Source organism: Odontesthes bonariensis, chromosome 2, assembly GCF_027942865.1.
Source record: "Odontesthes bonariensis isolate fOdoBon6 chromosome 2, fOdoBon6.hap1, whole genome shotgun sequence".
Lineage (NCBI taxonomy): Eukaryota > Metazoa > Chordata > Actinopteri > Atheriniformes > Atherinopsidae > Odontesthes > Odontesthes bonariensis.
In genome coordinates this window covers 36,037,285-36,061,628 of record NC_134507.1, presented here as the reverse complement: position 1 = coordinate 36,061,628, position 24,344 = coordinate 36,037,285, and the positions used below count along the sequence as shown (strand labels likewise).

General features: G+C 44.7%; 1 protein-coding gene and 2 pseudogenes across 1 annotated transcript in view; all 3 read right to left on the bottom strand.

The window, feature by feature from the left end:
• Nucleotides 1-40: 40 nt before the first annotated feature.
• On the bottom strand, nucleotides 41-218 carry LOC142370608 (U2 spliceosomal RNA; annotated as a pseudogene).
• Nucleotides 219-695: 477 nt separating this feature from the next.
• LOC142370701 (U2 spliceosomal RNA) lies at nucleotides 696-811 on the bottom strand (annotated as a pseudogene).
• A 19,042-nt stretch (nucleotides 812-19,853) lies between these two features.
• The window catches only part of LOC142397845 (protein NLRC3-like), a 37,840-nt gene continuing 33,349 nt past the window's right edge, over nucleotides 19,854-24,344 (bottom strand). The window contains exon 10 of the mRNA XM_075481589.1: nucleotides 19,854-24,198. Coding sequence (XP_075337704.1) covers nucleotides 24,189-24,198 — 10 coding nt within the window. The 3' untranslated portion in view covers nucleotides 19,854-24,188. The remainder of the gene's footprint in view (nucleotides 24,199-24,344) is intronic.

Below are 24,344 nucleotides of genomic sequence, written 5' to 3'. Positions count from 1 at the left end.
CCACCCTGTACCGCTGGTTTTGTTATTTCACAAGAGTTGGGAAGAGTGCACCGTTCCCGGCGGCACCGCAGTACCGGGTCGATGCGTGGAGTGAACGGAGCAAGCCCCTTTGTCAACCCCTGTGCCTAAAAATCCATTTAATATGTAGTCCTCATATAGAGGACGTATCAGATATTAAACTGATAAGAACAGATTTTTTTTCTTTTGAAAAAATTTATTAACACTAATACATCACATTTTCATAAAAACTTAATATTTAAGACATATGTTTTACCTTTGAATAAAAACATCAATAAATAAGTGTAATCTGTATAACCACATTTAAAACAACAACAATAAAACAAGTTTTTCATGGGATATTACAGATAAAGTCAATGTTGTCTAAGGTAAGAGCTACATGTGAAGTAGTTCTCATGCGAGTAGCAGTTTGTATTGAGTGTCTTTAAAAAGGAGTGCATTAGTTAAAATGCTCTCTTCCAAGTCCATTTTTTGTGCAGGAGCGCAGTGAGTCCCTACCCAGGGAAACTCATTTCGCTCCCCCAAACAGTAGGTCTCTCGGGATCCTGCCGTGGTGCTCAGAGGAGATCCCCACCCTGTTGCTCCTTCCCACCTGCCTCACCCGGAGAGCCAGGCCGTCGCTGCTTTGACCTTTTTGTGTGTAACTGATAAGAACAGATTTTTTTTCTTTTGAAAAAATTTATTGACACTAATACATTACATTTTCATAAAAACTTAATATTTAAGACATATGTTGATATGCTGATAAGAACAGATACTACACTTGATCTTAGCCAAAAGGCCGAGAAGCGATAACCCTCCATTGTTTCACGTCCGAGGGCCCTTCCTGGCACAATGCGCACTTGTGGCGGTGCTCTTTTTTCGCCTACAAAGCGTCACTTTGCACCTCCGCCCACCCGCTGCAGTGAGCACTCTTCAGCCGTTTCAGATGGTACAACTTTGCACTCCCGCCCGCTCAGGACAAAGTTAAATGTATGGGGATCAAAGCCAACAATGGCCTGGGACATCTCAGCAGGTCCAGGATCAGAAACATGGAGACTGAGAGCCAATAGAAACAGAGGAGTCTGCCAACCAATCAGCGGCAGCCGAAGCTGGTTAACTTCCTCGTGTCTGTGTGTGTGTGTTTGTCACAGGGTGATCGTCAGATTTTTCAACAAAAGACATGCAGGGCGCAGAAGTAAATAGAACTGTATTTCTTTTAAGAATTGGAAAGAATTGTCCTTGTGGATAAAAATCATGTCATTAACATCCATTTCTGTGACGGAAGTTAATAATTATTTGTGTTGACAGCAGCACCGTCACTGTGAAGGAGAGAGCATGAGAGTGTTATAAATAGTAGCTGAGGGATTACTAGTTGTATATTCCTGGGTGGTAGAACACAAACACTTCTACACATAGATTATATAAACCACCCCAGTCAGAACATCACCTGAGATGTCTACCCTGTGAGGGACATTTGTTTTTTGAGGTGTGGGAGTTAGAGGCAGCTGGGAGCTCTAACAGTCAACCAGCCACAGAGGATGAAGCTCTGATCACTTTTTTCTCATTCTCATAAGAAAATCTCAGCAATCTCATTGCTTTACAAATTCACCGCTTGACTAGGCTCATGGATTATCTATATACAATACATCTTCACTGTAAAGTCCAATAGCTGCCCTGACATACATACATTCGTTAACTTTACTAGGTTAATTACCATATGCACTTATGACTGATTTTTATGAAGTAAAAGTTAGTTGCATGGTGAAAACTGCAAAAAAAACTTAGTGTTTAGAGTGAAGATGACTTTATTTAGAGTGAAGCTCACTCAACAATAAGTAGCAACACAGTCTCACTCCCACTGCGCATTCAAAGAAGAAGAAGTGTGCATGGTGCGACATTCAGTCTCTCCCGCTCAGCAAAGTATATTAGGTCTATGTCAGCAACGCAGCAGTCCAGCACACAGGCCGGGGCACTGAGGGCAGCCTGCTGAGTCCACTTTTTCAGTTTTTTAAATTCTTTTGAAGAAGAATAAATAAGGTAAGTTATCAAGCAAGTATGTTTGTTAATATGTTTTAATTACTGCTCCGACTGTTAGCGTTCACTAGCTAACGTTAGCATTAGTTAGCTAGCTAACGAACCAAACAGGCATAAGTTGGCCTGTTCAGGCCATGGTTAAGGCGAGTTTGGGCGGTTTCCCAGTCCTGTGGTTATCTTAAAACCTTTGAACAGTTCCAAAGCCTAATTACTTTGAAAGTCTCACATTTGAAATGTTGTAGCATGAGTTTTCCGTTTTCCCCAAATTGACAGCGATGGCATTTTGGCCTGACTTTCAAATTTGCAACGTGGAAATGACGGTTTTCAGTTAAGGCAGCATGAATGTGTTTGATGCAGAGAGGAGGATAAATGAGGTTCATAATGCACTGGCGCTGTCTTTCCTTGGGGAAATGGTGAAGGCTGGTGTAGTATGGCGTGATCTTTGTGCCACCAGGTTGAGCGCGCAGTGACACTGATTTGAGGGCACAGATCTATCTGAAGGAACAATCATTTTAAGCGTGTGCGTATGAATTTCACACACGCTCGCTCATAGGTGCTCGGAAACGCGCTCAACTCTGACAAACTGCTCGCTCGAACGGCTCACTCAGCTCGCGCTCAGCTCTATCTCTCTGCGCTCGCAACTCTGTTAGTTGTATGTAAATGAGCCACACCACCAGCCAATCACAAGCCCCTTTCACACTGCGACCCGCTACCTTAGCGGGTCCAAATTGCACCTTCGACCCGCGTAGAGCAATGTGAACGCTCGGCGTGTCAGGGTGACCCGTGTCGCCTGAAGCCGAGTTCATTGGGAGTTGCCTAGTGGCAGAGCGTCACACGAAACACAAAATGCTGGGCGTGTACAATGACGTAGGCACAAGCCATGCGTCGGAGGTAGGGTTAAATACACCTGTCTGCATCAAATTTGCTGCGTTGGAAACCGCGCTCTCCCATCTTTCTCGCCAGCCCTTCCAGCAGAGGTCCATCCTTCACCGTCCCCGAAATGTGGCGGTAAATAACGTCCTCTGCTCGGAGGCTGAGGAGCTCGCGGACCTCTTTGTCTCCCCAGTTGGCCATATTAAAAAAATTTATCCAAGTTGATGTAAAACAGAGTAAAACTTGTCCTCACCTGTCGCTGTTGTTCTGAATCAGCTGTCCATTCTGTCTTTTAAACTCCTCACGTCACGCCCACGTCCGACCCGCGTCGATTGTGTTCACATCAAACTGGGCTCGGCAAAAAGACTAGGGTCCGACGCGGGTCGAAAGGCGAGTCGAGTTGACGCGGCAGCCCGGGTCGGCAGTGTGAACACAACTACAGCACGCTAAATTCGCAAATTAAACGCGGGTTATTTGGCAGTGTGAAAGGGGCTACAGACTGGTAGTTTTCACAGACTGGTATTTGTGTGATAAATAATAAAAAAAATAAAGAGGAAGAATTGTAATAATCATGTTAGAACTGGTGTAGTTGGGTGCTAGCTAGTTAGCCTACTGATTACTGTTGTAGGGTGTCACAAATATTTTAGAGAAAGAAACCTAACATCAACTTTTTTATTTGTTTCTCTTTATATTCTTTTATGTATTTTTAATGCTTCTTCCACTCCCTGCTGCAATGCTTTTATTTTATGTAAAGCACTTTGAATTGTTTGTACATGAAATGTGTTACAAATAAATTTGGTTTGATTTTGATTTGATCGAAATCTAAAACGGTAGAAAAATAAAACTACACCAGCTTAGGAAATTAAATGTTTGAAGTATTGAAGTGGTTGTTTTTACCAAGTAAGTTATGAACTATAGCAGCTGACCCACAGTGGGGTTTTTTAAACTTTTAAACTTTAAACTGATCAATTGTGTTATTGGTTTAATCTGTAATGGTTACTGGTTTGACAAAAAAATATAACATCTAGTTTAATTCCTTTAGGGTGATGGTAGAAGTTCAATTGAGTCTGCATTGCAGACTCTGCAGTGATTGGCTGGTGGTGTGGCTCATTTACATATAACTAACAGAGTTGCGAGCGCAGAGAGATAGAGCCGAGCGCGAGCAGAGTGAGCCATTCGAGCGAGCAGTTTGTCAGAATTGAGCGCGTGTCCGAGCACCTATGAGCGAGCGTGTGAGAGATTCATACGCACACGCTTAAAATTATTGTTCCTTCAGATAGATCTGTGCCCTCAAATCAGTGTCACTGCGCGCTCAACCTGGTGGCACAAAGATCACGCCATAGTGTAGTAGCATAGATGCTTTCGCATCCTATGAGTCATGACGGCCCTAATTGCACACCGCAATAAGGGTAAATAGCCATTTACTGCAGGTGGGATGGACTAAATAGCCCAGTTACCTCCTCATCTCGCTCTTTTTGCGCTCCGTGCCCATATTATTTCCCAGCAGAGTGGCTGAGCTCAGGTGTCTTGCTCCGTGTGCTACACATAACCCAGTTGGTTTGAGGTGGTATTAATATTTTCAAAATAAATTGGCAATTGGCAACAATTTATCAAGAACCCATTTTAAATTTGGAACTTCATACCAATATTGTTCCACATGTAGTATCTATGTGGGGGAAAATTATGTTTGCAGATCAATGACCAAGAAAGAAGCATCTGTTTGTGAAAGTAGGATAGTTTTAAGGGGATTTTTTCAACATTATAATTACAAAGTAAAAAGAAATTTAGGCGTCCTAATTTAGAGAAAATTAAATTCGGTATGAAGTTCCAAATTGAAGATGTGTTCTTGATAAATTGTTTAAGCCAATTTATCCATAAGGTCACTGTGAGTGTTCATAATGGCCAAATGTGTTAGTCTCTCCTGCGTCATGGTGCTGCGCAGCCAGGTTTTCAGGCTGAGAAAGAGCGCTCAGATGCTGTGACAGATATGGGCAGGGCCAGGGAAAGCCTGATGAGCTTCTCCACCTCTGACAGCATGGAGCGGGGTTGGTGCTGCAAGGTTTGCAGGATGGACCCCTTTGCAGGAAAGCCCTCCTCTGTCCCCCGTCCCTATACACAACTATAAAGAATGTGAAGGGGACAAAGGGCCTCCTCACACTGGAGGGCAAAGTTGTTCAGGTATGTTGATTTGTCTTCATCAGAAGAACACACTAATACACTCAGATAAATGACCGTGCTTAATTGTAATTCAGAGATACAAACATTTTAGGTAGACAAAGTAATGCCTACCAGTATTTGAACTGTTTTATTACAGAAAAGCTGTTGCAATGACATGTTTAGGTCTAATTAGATCACTAAGTGACTGAACTTGTTCTTATTTAGCTCTCAGCTGTGAAAAAGGTCCGCAGTGGGAGAGAGGAGGTCCCGCTGCGTGAGGTGAAGCTGCAGCAGGTAAGACCAGAGAACGGGAGGATTGGAGAGGAGGGACAACCTCTGTAGTTTCTAGATAAGGGAAGATAAAATAAGATAACTTTCATATTCTGTGATTACCTTAGAAGTCTATGGGAGTGTGCTAACTGTCTCTTTCTGCGGCGCTGGTTGTTTATATGTTTACTGTGGTCACTTGTAGGCTGCACATTACAGAGTAATCTCTGGTGCCTTTATAGTTCTGACATCTCATACTGTGTTCTGTACAGGATAAAGCTTCTGCCTCCCTCATGCTGTGGCGGGAAGCTGCAGTCCTGGGCCCTCATTTATCATTAGTGCGTAGAATCCCTTCTAAATCCTGTCGTATGAGTGAAATTTAGAATGTGCCCAAGTACAAAAAAATCGGCATTCATCAAACGTTCTTAGACAGGTCATACGCACACTGGTAGGTAATCTGCAATGATAAATACCACACCTGTGAGTTTACCTTGCGCGGGCACGATCAGACTAATTTGCATCATGGAACGCCCCCAATTAACCATATATGGCACCAACATTCCCTTTAAAAGCCACCGGAACTTGCTTGCTTGCGCTTGACTCAGAGCGCGGATCTCGAAAACACATGAGAAGCAATACAGAATCATACGCGGCGGACAGCACAGCTTTATGCCAATTACGCACACAGGCTCCACACCTCCACACACGCATCACGTCTGCAATCATAACTCATTAGGGGAAATCACATTTTGCCAATATTTTAGAGACCCCCCAACATTTCCCAAATCATGTTTTCGGGGGGTCTCGGATCCCCCGAGTCCCCCGTAGTTCGAACTCTGAATATAACCAATGTTGCAAACATGCTGCGCAACACTCACCAATAAGCCATCCATCTTCAACAGCTCCTTCTTGTAAACGAAGACCCACGGAGCTGTTCTGCAAAAATAAAGGATGCGTCCCCCCTGGCCATCGGGCAACGACATTGAGAAGCAGCATATCAATGTCGCATATAAGCTGTACATTAATGGAGTGCTTCCCCTTCCAATTCACGAGGTTGTATTCATGCTGTGATGGTGCTTTTAGTGCGATGTGAGTGCAGTCTATTGCTCCTATGACGTTGGGGAACTGCGCGATACCATAAAACCCTCGCTTAATGTCTGCCTGGCGTGGACCCCCATAAGGGAATCGAATGTAAGTCGGGGCCAAAGAAATAATCGCATCTAACACTGTGGGCAGAATTCAGCTCATGGACGGCTGAGAAATGCCGCATCGATCTCCTACCTCGCGCTGAAACGTACCAGCCAAAAAGCCCAGAGTGGACAGCACCTGTATGCACAGGTATGGCTTGCGTGCGCTTAGTTTCTCGCTCGAGAAATGGCCCCAATTCACGGCAGAGGTTGAGCAATATATGTTTTTGAAATCTGAACCTGCTTAGAAGCCACTCACTACTTTCTGCCAATAAATCTGCACGCTCCCTAAACACACGCTCCCTCCGTAGCGCACGGTTTTCCAGATCCTCAAGCAATGCAAGATGGGCCATGTTGCGTTCTGAATGGCATGTCCTACGTGTGCCTTTTATACCCATTCAATTAAACTAGGCTGATTATTGTCAGGTCTTCTGGAGAAACAATTATTGTTACACTCTGAATGAAATGCAATGAACGCCAGGTAGGTCTAATGCACCGTGCTTTGGAATTGCAGAGGCTACGCGGACCCAAATGCCGTCAGACATACTGTAATGCAACAATTGAATGAACATTGTAATATTCCCCTGTGCAGCGATCAACACCATTTGCAGTTTCGTAATTCTACCACTAGGCAATGTGCGTAAGCATGGTCAAAACTGTGCGTAGATTTAGGCACATTTCTAAGTTCAAGTACATGTTCATAAATCCCACACTTTGCTCAGGAATGATCGCACGCACGCTTTACGCACAGATCTGTTCCTAAGAACGCTTGATAAATGAGGGCCCTGGAGCTGGACCTCGGCAGCCAGTGCAGGATTACCCACTTAAAGTCCAACATGGATGCAGGAGGGGACTTCCTGCACACAACACCCTACAGCAATGTAGAAGTAAAAAGCATTCTAATTCATCTAATCTAAAAACACATTCTAATCAGAATCAGAATGAGCTTTATTTGTTTTCTCTGTGGTTTAAACATGTAAAAGGCCACATGAAGTTTGGAGGTCTGCAGCAATTGACTCTGCAGAAAGGTCGCCAACCTTCTGCAGAGTCCATTGCTACAGACCTCCAAACCCCGCTCTGTCATTTTACGTGGCCGACCACTTGGTGGCTGAGCTGCTGGCGTTCCCAGTCGCTTCCACTTTGTTCTAACACCACTGACAGCTGACTGTGGGATATTTAGGAGCGAGGAAATGTCTCCACTGGACTTGTTGCACAGGTGGCATCCTATCATGGCACCACGCTGGAATCCACTGAGCTCCTGAGAGCGAGCCATTCTTTCACAGATGTTTGTAGAAACAGTCTGCATGCCGAGGGGCTTGCATTTCTACACCTGTGGCCATGGAAGTGATGGGAACACCTGAATTTAATTATCTGGATGAGTGAGTGAATACTTTTGGCCTGATACTGACCTGTGGCAGGAACATTTTCAGATGAAACAGTAAACAGGCCCGACACTCTGAGCCTTGTTCAGCACAACACAGAGGGACTGCCATCTCACATCGGTGACATCAGGAGACATCATGAGCTGTGCCTGGCAGATGTCCTGTGTCTGACAGAAACTCACCTGCAGGGCTCCTTTGTTGCAGACAGTCTGCATCTGGACGGCTACAACATGTTCAAGCGCAACAGACACACGTCCTACACTCAGTATCCTCAGATGGCCAGCAGAGCAGGTGGCGGGGTTGCTGTCTATGTGAGAAAGCACATTCAGGTGCGTGAGAGACAGTATTTGCATAATGTGACTGATCTGGAGTTTGTGGCTTTGAAGGTTGAGGCTCCAGTCTGTGCAGTGATTGCAGCTGTGTACAGACCTCCTGACTACAGTCTGAGACCGTTCCTGGAGAACCTGGGAAGCCTTTTGGATGGACTGTCACCCTGTTATTGTGTGTGGACACTTCAATGAGAATCAGCTACTCAGGTCAACAAAGCCAATTCTCGATCTGTTTCAGTCTAAGGGATATATACAGCTGATCACCTCTGCCACCACAGACAAGAACACGCTGCTTGACCTTATTTTAATCTCCCAGCCACAGCGATGTCTCCAGTCAGGTGTCATGAGAACGTATTACAGCTATCACAACCCAGTGTTCTGTGTCCTGTCCACCAGGGAACCATGAAGAGGTCGGTGATAGAGCCCTGCACTCCCGCGGGACCCAACGCAAAGCAGTGCGGCGCGGGACACATTTTGAAAGCTCATTGCGGGCGCGTGCGGGAGCGGGCGGGAGCGGGCGGGAGCGGGCGATAAGCTGCAGTCCCGCTAACTAAAAACGTGTTTAATCAGGTACAGGTTTCATTTCATGGAAGAGTGTAATCAAAGGCTTATGATCGGTTGTGATGGTAAACTTCCGCCCATATAGGTACTTGTGGAATCTTTGAATGCCGAAAATAACAGCCAATCCCTCTTTGTCTAACTGAGAGTACCGTTTCTCTGATGAGCTAAGGGTTCTTGACATGAAACCCAGTGGCCTCTCCGTCCCATCAGGCATCCTGTGTGATAAGACAGCACCCACCCCATAAGGGGATGCATCACATGCCAAATTTAGTTCCCTATCTGCAGAGTAATGAACTAACACATTGGCTGACTGAAGGAGTTCCTTGGACTTATGGAACGCTTCGTCTTGCTTGTTTGTCCACACCCATTTCACATCTTTTCTGAGCAGCTGGTGCATTGGGGCAAGCAGTGTGGACAGGTTTGGGAGAAAGCGATTGTAATAATTTAGCAGGCCAAGATAAGCTTTGAGCTATGTGACATTTGATGGTGTCGGGGCCTCGCTGATGGCTTTGACTTTGGACTTCATTGGGTGCAACCCATGTGCATTCACCTTGTGGCCTAGGTAACACACCTCGTCCTTCAGGAGCTCACATTTTGACCTCTTCAGACGCAACCCGGCCTCCTCCAAGCGTCCCAACACTGCATTCAAGTTCTTGAGGTGGTCTTGGGCATCTAGGCCCGTGACAAGAATGTCATCCAGATACACAGCCACCATTGGTATGCCCTGCAGCAAACCCTCCATCGTTCTTTGGAAAATGGCTGGGGCGGAGGAAACGCCGAAAGGGAGGCGGTTGTATGTGAAAAGACCCTTGTGCGTGTTCACTGTGAGGTATTTCTTAGAATCCTCATCCATCAGAATCTGGGCGTACGCATGGCTCATATCTAATTTTGAAAACTGTTGGCCTCCCGCCAGGGCTGTGAATAGGTCTTAAATTTTCGGAATTGGGTACTGTTCTAGAAGCGACACTCGATTTACGGTGAGTTTGTAATCACCACACAGCCTAATTGACTCATCGGCCTTCAGTATGGGTACGACGGGACATGCCCAGTCTGAGTGTTTGACAGGTGTGATTACTTCTTCCTTTATCAGGCGGTTTATTTCTGCTTCCACTTTGGGGCGCATGGCGAAAGGGATCTGCCTGGGCCTGAAGTATCTGGGTACAGCGCCTGGCACTGTTAATGGTTGCTTTGACTCCCTTTAACGTCCCCAACTCATCCTTGAATACGTCTTCATGATGTGCCAGCACCTTCTCCACAGTCAGCCTTTCTCCCTCTGCTACACTCACGTTGTGAATTTCTGCCCAGTTCAACTTTAACAGTTCTAGCTTCGGCCCAGCAGACTGGGTCCAGTGCCACTCACTGTATAGAGAGGCAAGTTCTTCCATTGGTTTTGATAATTCACTTTGACATCGGCTACTCCCAGCACGTTTATGTCTTCCCCTGTGTATGTTTTTAGTTTCAGACTAGTTTGCCCCACCTTGGGCTTTTTCTCATTTTCCCACTTTGCATGGAATTCTGCTTCGTTCATTAGTGTAATACTACATCCAGTGTCAACTTCAAATTTCACATTTTCTCCATGGACCTCCATCTCCACGGTAATTGGTTTTACTTTTGAATGTCTGTCCTGTAGACTGTACATTGAAATAGCTTGCTCTGTCTCATCTGTTGTTTCATCTTGATCATGTACACTGACATGGTGTGAGTGATCACTCCCACTGGGCGCCCAATTACTGCTGCTGCGGCCCCTTTCCCTTTTATTTGCCTTCTGATCACTTTGTTTTCTTGAATTTCGACATGCTCGCCCAATGTGGCCTATTTTTCCACATGAATGGCATTTTTCTTGCTTGAAACGGCAGGTTGAGGGATCGTCACTGCCATTGCATCTGTAACACGTTTTCCCTTCCCCTCCTGTTTTCCTTTCAGCTGGCCTGAATGCAACGCTGGGATTTCCCCCTTCTCTTATGCTATTGCATGCTGTCTTTCCTTGTAGATCCTGCGTATGTTTGTGTGCAGACTCCATAGCTTGGGCGGTTTTTAATGCACTTTCAAATGTGAGGGCGGATTCGGCAAGTAAATGTCTCTGTATAGGCTCATCGTTTATCCCACACACTAGTCGGTCCCGCAGCATTTGTGACAGTGACACCCCATAATTACAGTCCTGTGCTAGCTTCCTAAGTTGAGCAACAAACTCGGACACAGACTCGTCCGGCTGCCTCACACGGGAGTTGAATCTGAAACGCTGCACAATCTCGCTGGGTCGTGGGTTATAATGATCTTTCAGCAACGTCACCAGCTCATCAAATGAGCGTTCTCCTGGTTTATCTGGGCTTACTAAATTTCGCATCAGACTGTATGTTTCAGCGCCCACTGCACTAATGAGAACGGACTTCTGTTTGTTTGCATCATTGATGCCGTTTGCCGCAAAGAAATGCTGCATGATTTCTATATATTCCTCCCAACTTTGCGTGTTGTGGTTGAATGCCACCAGTGTTCCAATGGTCGCTGCCATAGCTATTCGCTCAGCTTGCTAGTTAGCTCTTCCCTCCCTCGTAATTTCAGGGAATGAAAATTACAATGATCTCTCACCAAGGTGTCCAGAATTGTCTTTCTGCGTGGAGTCCTCGTCGCCAATATGTACTATCTTGACTACATTAACTGACACGCACAACATGGGTCCATTTATCTTCAGAGAAGTCCAGAACACATTTTCACAGCACATCGCAGGTAATACATCTCTGGTTAGGACATGAATGTTACAGCCTACAAAGCCCATAGTAATCCTACAGCGCCCCCTAGGATACTTATGGTAAACCCACAGGATTACTACAGAGAGTACCTGTCGCCGGGAGCGGTGGCGTGCGCCTGTAATCCAAGCTACCGGGAGGCTGAGGCTGGTGGATCGCTTGAACTCAGGAGTTCTGAGCTGCAGAGGACTATGTCCATCGGGTGTCCGCACTAAGTTGGGTATGGATATGGTGCGCCTGGGGTAGCCCGGGAACACCAGGTTGTCTAAGGAGGGGGGCAGCGGCCCAGGTGGGAAACGGAGCAGGGCAAAGCCCCCGTGCTGCTCAGTAGTGGGATCGCACCTGTGAATAGATGCTGTAGTGCAGCCTGAGTAATACAGCGGGACTCAGTCTTTTTACACTCTTTCTGCTCTTCGACACACACAACACACTGCACGCGCTACAACGACACGCTTTGACACCTTTTAGCAGCTTCCTCGCTGCTTCTCTGGCTTCTCTTTCCCTTACAAAGCACAGCTGTTTCTTGCTCCTGCAGCGCCTCCACCTGGACAACACGACCAATGACCATCACTCACTGCAGCTTCACAGAGACTCATTCAAAGAAGCTGTTCCAGAGGACACTTGTCAATGAGTTTAATGGGGTGCCATGTACTGAGTGGTATCTGGTGGGTATGTAGGCTGCCCGGAGGGCCACGCTCCCAGTTCCACAAAGTTACTTGACCCTCAATTTTAAATGCTCCCTATTAGGAAATATCAAAGAGCCAGAGGGGCGAGGGGAGGGGTCTTCCCGCACCCCTGTTGCCTGGTTGCTGCCTGGGGCGGTGGGGGCCAGGAGGAGGAGTTGTCCTGCTGGTTCGGGGTCTGAGGTGGCTGGGGGGCTGGGGGGCTGCTGGCCCCCGGATGTGCCCACTGCGCCACACTCCAGCGGAGTTGGGGGATGGATGCATGTGCTGTGCGAGTGTGTGTGGATGTGTTTTTTTTTTCTTTTTCTTTCTTATATGATTTATGGGGTGACTGGGTCTGGGTCTGGGTCCTGCTGTCCTCTGGCCTGCTTGTGCTGTTCCTGATGGGGGGGGGGCATTGCTTCTCCCCGCTGCTCGTGGCCTCACCCACCTGTGGGCACGTCTTGACACCCGGGGCGCTTGCCCAGGGGCACTGGGGCGTGCGCTGGCCCACTGCGGTTGGCTGTCTGGGGCGCCTGGCCCTCTCGGGTGTTGGGCGGGGCCCCTGCCGGGGGGTTTGGTGGCGCTCGGGCTCGCGGGGGCCGGTTCCGGCGTGCGGCCCATGTCTGGGTGGCGGGGGCCTGGCGGGGCTTGTAGGCTGCCACCTCTGGTCACCGGGGGGGCTCTGCCCGATGCTTGTGGGGGCTCTGTCCGGGGGCTTCCTCTGCTGTCTTCTGGGGGGATGCATGGTTGTCCCTATGGTGGGCTTCCCGGGTTCTGTGCTCCTTGGGGGCTGTTGTGGCCTGGGTCTGGGGGCCCTCTCGGCCTGCTTCTGATTGCTGGGGGGGGGGGATTGTGGCCCTATACACTGATATTTAAGCATGGTTATTATGTGGGACCATCTATGTGTATTGCAGGTTCATGCACACACACACACACACACACACACACACACTCTCACACACACATTCATTAGCCCAGTACCATGCTCACTAAGCAGTTGTTGTGCTGTCCTGTGGTTTAAGGTCACCTGTGTATTATATGAGATTGCTGCTGCTGCTGCTTGTGCTTTTTTCTTTTTTTGTTTGTGTGTTTGTTCTCTGCTTGTCTGCTTACAGGTGCTCCTGGTTATTCTAAGGCTGGATTCCCCACAAAAGCCGTGAATTGTCTTCAGTTTTGTCTTTACAGGTGTAGCAGCTGGTTGTCTGATTTTTCATTGTTTTTTATGTTTGTCTCTTCATGTTTCTGTTCCTTTTTTCTCTACTTCGCTCTCCCTCTCTCTCTGTCCCCGGGTCCGGTTCGGCACTATTATCATATCATGTTAAATATTGTAACAAAAATAAATAAATAAAAATTAGGAGTTGATGGGCATCAAGGGGAGCTTTACATTCATAAAGCTTCCCTTGGCATAGCAAATGTGTTTAGCATAAACGGTATTCAGATTACAATTCTGCTGCCATAATGCTGGACAGGACAAGGGTAAAAAAAATAAAAAATAAAAAAATAAAAAAATAATAATAACGTGTGCCATGTTTTACCACATGCCCAAACATATTTAAGGGAAAGTAAAGGACACTTAACTTTATTTGTACAAATTCCCACAGTTTCCTGTCTTCTTCTTTCATTTCATCAGTGATCATACTGAACTACAACAAAAGTGCACAAAAGTGCTGGCAACTCCAAAATCGACCTATATGCTGACGACACCATTTTGTATTCAGTGGGCCCTTCTCTCCACTCAGCGGCAGCCACACTTCAACTTAGTCTCACCTCTGTTGAACAGCATTTCCATAGTCTCCACCTTCTCCTCAATACCACAAAAACCAAATGCATTATCTTCAACCGGAAACACACTTCCCCTTCTGCCCCAAAAATCCTCTGTGCTGGTGGCTCTGAGCTGGAGTTTGTGTCCTCTTATAAATACCTTGGCCTCTGGTTGGACTCCTCCCTCTCTTTCACCACCCACATCAAGCACCTACAGTCTAAAGTCAAAGCTCGCCTGAGCTTCCTTTACAGAAACAAGGCCTCATTCACCCGTGCAGCCAAACACAAACTTGTAAAAATGGCCATTCTGCCCATCCTCGACTACGGTGACACCATCTATAGAGCAGCTTCCCACTCCACTCTTAGTAAACTGGACCCCCTCCATCACTCCGCCATCCGTTTTGCCACTGGAGCTCCATTCACAACTCACCACTGCGACTTATATAAGTTGGTTGATTGGACTGTCTTTGGACGTAGTGCCTTCCGTTTTGCTGCAGCATACGACTGGAACGCACTTCAACACACCCTGAAACTGTCTGTCCTCACCCCAATCTCTGTCTTCAAAACAAACCTGCTCCAAGCCACAGTTGATTCCTGCAATTGTTAATATGCCCTCCTGCCATACTGGTTACTGTTTGTCTGTATTTTGTTTTGTACTGTATTTATTTATTTTATTATTTTTATTGATTTCTTTTGTTGTGTATTTTATATAACCCTATTCTTTTAACTGTTAGCTCCTCCTCCCCCTTCCCTTTATCGAGCCTCTGCTCGTTCAGGCTGCTATTGAAAATAAGAATTTTTGTTCTTAATTGCTTGCCTGGATAAATAAAGGTAAATATAAAAATACAACTACATACTTTGTAATCATTTTATAAATTTCTCAGTTTCACTTAAATTCATGTGTTTAAACAAAAGGAATGATTAGATTCAAACATTCCTTAAACATTCTCTAAATCCTGTGTCTGTTTTCATCAAAATCAGAAGAGAGAAACAAGCGACCAGACTGGTCGAGTTGAATTATTGTTGATAATTTTAGTTGATTTTGACAGTTTTTAGTGCTCTGAGCAGTGCTGTTATATATCAGAATATCTCAGATTATATTAAAATATGTTAATGAGTGGAAAGACCTCTGATTTTTCACATTTTGGTGTTGATCTGAATATGAATATTCCTGCCTCTGACTGCAGGATGATCATTTAAAACACAACTCTAACTGATGGTATTTTAGCATAGCACTTCCTTTGTTTTCTTCTGAGGGTTTCTCTGACTTCACAGACTTGCTGATGGATCATCTCAGCGAGGGAATTGATTTCAGCGGGAGCTCAGAGATGCTTCTTCATCCTCCATGTTCACCAGCATCTCCTCCTCCTGTCCCAAACTGAGAAGCTCTCTGACTTCAAGCCTCTTTGTGCTCTGTCCTCACACCTAAACTCCACCTGAGAGGCAGCACAAGCTGAAACTCTGACTTTATTTCTTCCTTTATCTGGGTGACCTGGAAGGAATCTGAAACATACAGAGACTCTGCACTGCGAGATTATTATTAAGACGATGACTGTGAACTTATCAACAGACTTTGCAGCAGTTTGTGAACAAGGACAGATGGCTCTCCATCCCAGTTCCAGCAGTTTTTCAACCCAAACTCCAATTAAAGTCTGAAGAATTCAGAGATGGTCCAACTGAGTCTGTAGGTCCTCACATCTTCAACCACACTCTGAAAAATGCTGCAGTAAGGTCCCAGTGTCAGAGTGAAACATTCCTGTTAGTTATAGTGCGTTTAGCTACATCAAATATTCTGATATTTTTGCTCTCTGGGTCTTATAACAAAGCAAACTTTGAATATTTGGCACTGAAAGTGCTCCTATCTGTGTATTTAAACAGCGTGTTTCAATGTGATAAAGATGATTCCCATAAGAAGAGAACTGCTTTTCTACATGACTGAGAACAGGCTAATGTGTGTAACATCTGAAATAAAACTGTAGAAAAAGGAGACACCTGATGGAGGACATTTAGAGGCATTCCTTTTTAAATGTTTGGTGAGCTGATCTGTCAGTGTTAAAGAAGCAGAAATGAGAAACTCCTCTGAAGCTGATCAGAAATTGAGGTTTTACGGAGCACCAAAGAAAAATGTTTCATCGATATCAAACGTTAAACTTGATCAGTCAGTCACATTTTGTCAAAATGTTTCATCATGGATCAGCCTTTAACGTTTAAAGACATTCACTTCAGCCTTCCTATCTGAGGCGCAGGGTTTTACCAACCTGGGTCAGTCCAACACAAGTCATGTGACGAGACTGTGTCTAAAAGATGGATCAGAGCCAGCTGTGATTGGCTGACCCGCAGATGAGAGAAATGATGGTATTTGAAAATAAAACTGCTCTTTTTCAGTCAGTTTAGTGTGTGCTGCTGTGAGCTCTCAGGTCGGGTGCTGTATGTAATGACATGCTTCAGGGTTACTGACCGTAGTTTGAGTCCAACGTGTGTTTGCATAGTAGCACAGAGCTGTGAGACAGATCTCAGTTCAGGCCCACCTGCAGAAGAGTGAGAGCTGAAAACACAGAAACATCTGGACACATGTTCATACCACAGAAAACACAAAGGCAGGATGTAGAATTTAAAGGATAAAACAATCTTATCAAGCAGAGCATTTGAAAAATCCCGAGGTTCAGTATGATCACTTTAAATCATGTGAGTAATTTAGCTGAATGTGTTTAAATGACAGAAGCTGGAAGTGTTGCTGAGTGACGAGGCGTTTAGGAGCCGATGGAGCCGACACTTCTTTTGTTCTGAGCCGAATGATCTGGATCTCTAAAAAGAGCCAAAGTTCACCTCACTGATCCAGAACTGTAAAACCTGAGTTAACTTACCGAGCTGATGACCAGCGTTCGCACACTGCCTGGTGGGATCCGACTGTTCGGGTTAGTGGAAGCAGATAACCAGAGGATGCCCTGAGGGGTGAACCATGAAGCCAGATTCATGTATTAGCAGGTCAGCTGAGCCCAGAATCAGAGTTTTCAGGGTCACGAGTGTGTTTAACCCTCCAGATCACCATGGTAACATAGACTGAAGACAGGCAGTTTATGTTCAGTTTGGAGGTTCCTGATGATATCCCACAAAGTCAAATCAGACTGAAACATTTAAATAAATGAATCTGTGTCGACGCCAGACATCAAAACCAGACCGAAAGCACTCGTTATGACTCATGTTGAAGAAACCATACAGAGATATTAAATCAGTGATTAAACCATCATCTACATGAAAGTGAACCAAACCGAGTCCCGAGGTCTCAGTGAGCAGCAACAAAATAGGACATTAAGATCTAAAAGTCAACAGAAGCATTAGATAATGCAGAGAATAAAGAGCAATAAAAACTAAATCTGAGATTTTAAAGCTGCAGATGAGTCCTGATGATCTGAAGATGAATATTCAGTATTATTGCACATGAAAAAGTCTCCAGTATGAAGCAGTTTGAGTCTCAGCCTGGTTGTCCTGGTCCTGATGCTGCTTAGCTTCTTCCTGAGGGGGGGTGAACAGACGGTGAACAGGGGGAGGAGTCCTTCATGACACCAACAGCCCCGCTCCTACAGCAGCTGATGGAAATGTTCCCAGCTGTTTTCCAGCTGCTGCTGATCTTCTGTGCAGACTCAACTACCTGCTGCCTCCACAGAAATGTGAGAGAAATCAAACACGAGACATTCAGAAATGTGGAAGGATGCAGCCACAGAAACGATGCTTCACTCAGTGTGAACATGAAGCAGGCAGACACACAACATGTGTGTAACACACAGAGGAAGAAGAAGCTGCTCCAGGGAGCACAAACAGTGGATGTTAAAGGAAGAAATAAATGTAGAGGAGTGGAAATATGAAGCAGCATCAAATATAATCAAACAGTTATTGAAGTGAGAAAAGAACACGCTCACACCACAACACGTAGTGAAAGTTAGACACGTTTGTGTGTCCTCCATCAAATCTGCTCCTTGTAGCAACAAGTGAGCTGAGTGAGTCCACAGAATAATCAGGAGTGTGACAGCGAACACATGAACGTGGACATTTTGTCCGTCAGTGAGCTGCAGATGCAGGAAAATGAGTGTCAGACAGCAGCAAGAAGCCTCCCACAGCAGTGACCCCGAAGGAGCTCTGAGATGTGACGTCAGCACTGATGCAGTTGGTTGGTTTGGACAGCAGGTGGCGCTGCTGCACCAACACAAACAGGAAGCTCTGACATGTTCTGAACTCCTCACAGCCACCTTCCCTCAAATGTCCCCCGAAGCAGCTCTCAGGTTAAAAACTGCTGCAGCTGGATGAGACTGAAACCCAAAGCACCATCTTTGTGTAGTTTCTGCTCCACAGCAGAGTGAGCAGCACTGATGTCCCTGTAGCTCCAACAAAAAGGGAGAAACAAGGACAAACAGCAGTCTGATACCTTCTGAATGTGAGCGACAGCTGGAAGTTACCTCCATACAAGGTTTGCTTCCTGACTGAAAAACTCAGAACAAAGAAGTCCTCCCAGCGGAGCTGTTAGAGGACAAAAATAACTTTTTCTGTTCTTAGAGGTAGGGTGACCATGCATCCGTATTTCACGTCCTGTCCTGGGCGTCCCGTGAAATACGGACATGTCCCGGGAAATACGGACGCATGGTCACCCTATTAGAGGTGATCTACTGAAAGGACACTGAAGCACACCTGGATCATAGGGACGAGTATCCAGAGAAGTCTGAGTATATTTGACCTGCACTCGTATTTAAAATGTTCAGTTTAAGTTCATGTTCAGTTTAAGTTCATGTTGCTGTCATTGTTCGTATGTTTCGGCATCAAACACATTAGTTGGAAAATTCAGATTTTTGAGGACAACAAATGTGTATGTGTGCATGTGTATTCCCCTGGTGGTGTTCACAGTTAACTTCAAGCTCAGTTAAAGGTGGATTTCAGGGAGCAAAGAGAGCAAGAGCAGCTCAGCTGTAGACTTTAAAGAACAACGGTGAGACAGAAACAAGGTGCCTTTAGCTCAGCTGGTGCAGGGGCTCCGTGTACTGAAGCTGTAGGTCCTCACAGGTCCCAACCCCGGTTCCCAGCCGCCCCGGGTCCCAGCCGCCCCGGGTCCCAGCCGCCCCGGGTCCCAGCCGCCCCGGGTCCCAGCCGCCCCGGGTCCTTTGCTGCAGGTCATCCTTCCTCTCTGGCTACTTCCTGTTCATCTTGCTGTCAATTAAAGGCCGTCTGTCATGGTCTATGAATCTTTGCTAGTGATGGAGAAACCGAAGCTTTCTGAACCACTGAATCAATATGAAGCCATTGTGTAGAAATAGTTCAGTGTTTCAAAGCATTTGATTGAATGAATTATGGCGCCATCTGCTGGCCACCCTTCAACAGCATTTTAAAGGGCAGGGTGTCATAAAACAACGAGACACTGTTCTGCATAACAATAAAGGTTCGATGAGCATCTTCAAATGTTTGACTGTTTTATTAGAGACATTAATAATGTACTTGTGTTATAATGTGATTGTGCCATCATAAAATGTAACAGAGATATGATTTACTTTATAAAGGTTCAAAGATGTTTATTTAACAAGATCATTTCAGCTGAGTTGCTGGCATATCCTCCTGGCTCCCGGGAAAGAAAAGTGTTGCTATATCGCTGTTTTTTTCATCTTTCCCAACTGTTTGGGAGGCAGTAATAAAAATAATAATAATAATAATAATAATCAAATGTTCCTTTCAGGTTCCCACATTTCCATCAGGTTAGTCGTCTCTAAAGCTGCTCATCTCTGACTGAATCACACCGACAGCTTTTCATTTCCACTGATGGATTTAAAGATTAAAAGATGAAAGATTTACAAATCAAATCAAATCAAATCAAATTTATTTATAGAGCACATTTCATGTACAAACAATTCAAAGTGCTTTACATAAAATAAAAGCATTGCAGCAGGGAGTGGAAGAAGCATTAAAATACATAAAAGAATATAAAGAGAAACAAATAAAATCATTTAAATTAATTTAAAAACAAGCAACAGTCAAGATAAGTTCAAAGATATCGTGCAGATTTCATGCATAGACACATGAGAAAAGAAATGTTTTTAACCTGGATTTAAAAATGTCTCCATTTGGTGAAAGTTTAATCTCCACTGGCAGTTTGTTCCACTTATTTGCAGCATAACAGCTAAATGCTGCTTCTCCATGTTTAGTCTGGACTCTGGACTGGACCAGCTGACCTGAGTCCTTGGATCTAAGAGCTCTGCTGGCTTTATATTCTCTGAACATATCACAGATGTATTTTAGGCCTAAACCGTTCTGGGATTTGTAAACCATCAGCAGGCTTTTAAAATCTATTCTGTAACTGACTGGAAGCCAGAGTAAAGATTTTAAAACTGGTGTGATGTGTTCAGATCTCTTAGTCCGGGTTAAAACTCCAGCAGCAGCGTTCTGGATGAGCTGCAGATGTTTAATGCTCTTTTTGGGAAGTCCAGTTAAAAGAGCGTTACAGTGATGGAGTCTGCTGGAGATGAATGCATGGATGAGTTTCTCCTGGTCTTTTTGGGAGAGGAAACCTTTAATTCTGTTGATGTTTCTGAGGTGGTAAAAAGCTGCCTTGGTGACAGCTTTGATGTGGCTGCTGAAAGTCAGATCTGAGTCTATCAACACTCCGAGGTTACCAACTTGGTCAGTGATCGTAAGGTCCCGAGTCTCAAGATATTTACCAACTCTGACCCTCTTCTCTTTGCTGCCAAACAGAATTATCTCAGTTTTGTCTTCATTTAATTGTAGAAAATTCTCTCTCATCCAGGTGTTTACTTCCTCCAGACACTGACACAGTACGTCTGCTGGGCTGCAGTCGTCCGGTGACAGAAACACATAAAGTTGTGTATCGTCTGCATAACTGTGATAATTGATGTTAAAGTTCTGCAATATCTGACCCAAAGGGAGCATATACAAGTTAAACAGAAGAGGTCCAAGAATTGACCCCTGCGGGACTCCACAAGTCATGGCCACTCGCTGAGATTCATAGCTGCCAATTGTAACAAAATAACTCCGGCCTTCTAAGTAGGACCTGAACCAGTTAAGGACCGCTCCAGAAAGTCCAACCCAGTTTTCCAGCCTGTGCAACAGGATTCTGTGATCTACAGTATCAAACGCAGCGCTGAGGTCCAACAGAACCAGGACTGAAACATTACCAGAATCAGTATTCAACCTGATGTCGTTTAACACTTTGACCAGAGCTGTTTCAGTGCTGTGATGACATCTGAAGCCTGATTGAAAGTTATCAAGACTTCCACTTTCATTCAGAAAGTCGTTGAGCTGGTTAAATACAACTTTCTCAATAATCTTGGATATAAAAGAGAGATTAGAGACAGGTCTGTAGTTGTTCATCATAGAGGCGTCTAGAGTTCTCTTCTTTAGGAGGGGCTTAATGGCAGCTGTCTTTAGTGACTTGGGAAAAATGCCTGATGCCAGTGAGCTGTTAACTATTCGTAGGAGATCACTTTCTACTGAGGTAAAAACAGTTTTTAAAAAGTCGGATGGTATTATGTCCAGAGTGCAAGTGGTTGATTTCAGATGCCGAACTGTTTCCTCTAGGATTTTTAAATCAACAATATTAAATTGTGAAATAACGTCAGTTATTTCTAGGTTTTAGACACAGATTAGTTTTCTTGTTTGTCTGTGTTGCGTGAATGTTTTGTCCAATCGTTTTGATTTTTTGGCTAAAATAGTTGGCAAATTCGTTGTATTTCTCTGTAGAGAGAAGGTCTGGGTTTGACTGTTTAGGAGGATTTGGGAGTTTTTCAACCATAGCAAACAGAGTTCGAGAATTGTTGACATTCTTATTAATCATTTCAGATAAATGCAGCTGTCTGGCGTGGCACAGCTCATTGTTATAACTATGCAGGCTTTCTTTGTACAGCTCATAGTGAATCTGAAGCTTTGTTTTCTTCCATTTATGTTCAGCTTTCCTGCATTCTCTTTTCAGGTTTTTGACCGTAGTGGTGTTTCTCCATGGGGTTTTCTGTTTGATCAAGGTGCTCTTGATTCTTATCGATGCAACAGCTTCCATTACATTCAAAATTTTCAAGTTGAAATTATCCAGCATTCCTTCAACCGACTCTGTGCTCAGTGTTGGTAACATAGCTATGGCCTCCCTAAACTGAGCACTTGTGTTCTCATTAATGAACCTCTTCTTAACTGAGAAGCTGGTTGTTTGAACATTCTGAGTGATCAATAAATCAAATAAAATACAAAAATGGTCAGACAAGGCCAAATCAATAACCACAACAGAAGAAATATCAACACCTTTAGAAATGAGCAGGTCCAGAATGTGACCTCGAAGGTGGGTAGGTTCTGTTACATGTTGCCACAAACCAAACATGTCCAGCACAGAAGAAAATTCTTTGGCAGTACCATCCGTCATATTATCCATGTGAATGTTAAAATCCCCGGTCAAGATAAAATGGTTAAAATCAGTCGAAATAACAGACAATAATTCAGAAAATTCATCAATAAAACTTGCACAGTATCCTGGAGATCTGTAAATGATTAAGAACAGGATTTTAGGAACACCCTTTAAAATAAAACTCAGATATTCAAAAGAAGTGAATTCACCAAATGATATCTCTTTACACTGGAATGTATCTTTAAATAAGGCAGCTTCTCCCCCACCTTTCTTACCATTTCGGCATTTATCCATAAAACTAAAGTTTGGGGGGCTGCTTCATTAAGAACAGTTGCACTTGTGCTCTCTGTTAACCATGTTTCTGTCAGAAAAAGAAAATCTAAATTGTGTGAAATTATGAAGTCATTAACTAACAGTGACTTATTGGACAGAGATCTAATATTAAGTAAGGCTAGCTTTGTGGAGTTTACACTGGTCTCTGTTGTATTCTGAGTACGTGGTACCGTTAACAGATTAGATAGATTCACCCAGCAGGCTGACTGTTTTCGATTCCTTCTTTTACTAACTAATACAGGAATCCTATTGGGTCCCAGCTTGTTCTCAGAACAGCTGTCAGTAGTCGAATGACTATAGCAGGGACCCTGAACACATCATGGCATGGTATCTTTGTTTTGAACTCTGGATGTTCTGCTGCTCCTTGAACATCCTGCACACCCCCTTGTGTCCTGCTCTGCCAGGACAGATGATGTAAGAGGAAGAGGGGGGGGGGTGCCCTGCGTTTCTCGGTTGATGGTGGTCGCTGGAGTCCTGGCTGGGATAGAGACATCCTTTGGAGACCTTGGGTGATGTGGAGTAAAGGGTCTGGTGAGGGGGAGTGCTGGGGGTTGTTTGCCTCGCTGCTGTGTCCTTCAGTCTAATCTGTACAGTCATGTTTGGGTTTGCCGTCCCAACAGCATGACGTAAATGTGCACCAAGTAATCTGCATCCAGTTCGATTGGGATGCACACCATCAGGTCTGAAACGCTCCTTACAGTTCCAAAAGATATTAAAGTTATGAATGAACTTAATCCCATGGGCGATGCATGCATTTGACAACCATGTGTTTAGGCCAAGAAGTCTGCTGAAAAGTTCAATTCCTTTACCCACAGTCGGAATGGGGCCAGAAATGGAGACACGGTGTGCTCCATAGTGACACAGTCTCTCCAACAGCAGAGAAAAATCCTTCTTCAGGATCTCAGAGCCAGTCTTCCTTCTCAGAATATCTAAAGACCCTGTGTGGACAATGATCCTCGTGCCATCTGGATGAGTAGACAGAATGGTCGGCAAAATATCTATCAGTTCCCTGACTGTTGTATCAGAAAAAGTTATATTTTCCGTCTTTGCCATTCTGACATGCTGTGTTATAGAATCCCCGATTAGAATGGTGTCTATTCCTTTTTGTGTGGAGGTGTCGATCGCTTCTGTAGTCCTCACCTTGGTTGTGGGATTTGGGCTTCTCCTGATGATCTGGTTAGCCCTTGGCTGAGTTTTGGGGCCAATTTACAGATTAAAAGTCAGTTTTTAAAGGCAGAAAATGAAGCCGAGAGAATAAAACAGGTGTCAAACTTTAGACTGTGGCTGTTCTTTGAATTCAGATGGAACTGAAGGTTTATGGATTGTTTCCATTACTGATCATTTCTAACCCAACTTTCACAATATTATAGCAAAGGGAGAAAAACACAGAATACCAACACACACCAACTGGATATACATCATCATCATCATCATCATCATCATCATCATCATCACTCAGTCACACAAGCTGCTGCTGCTTCATCCTCTCAGCTCACATCGTCCTGTTCATCACCATCACTTCCATCTGTAGAGAGAAGAAAGAAGAGAGGAGATAAAGGAGTGTTTCAGAGCATCTCTTGCTCAGCTGTCATCAGCTTTAATAAATATAATAAATAATAAATAAAGTCTCATAAAATACAGCTGAGAGCTGCATGGTCCTCCAACCCTCTA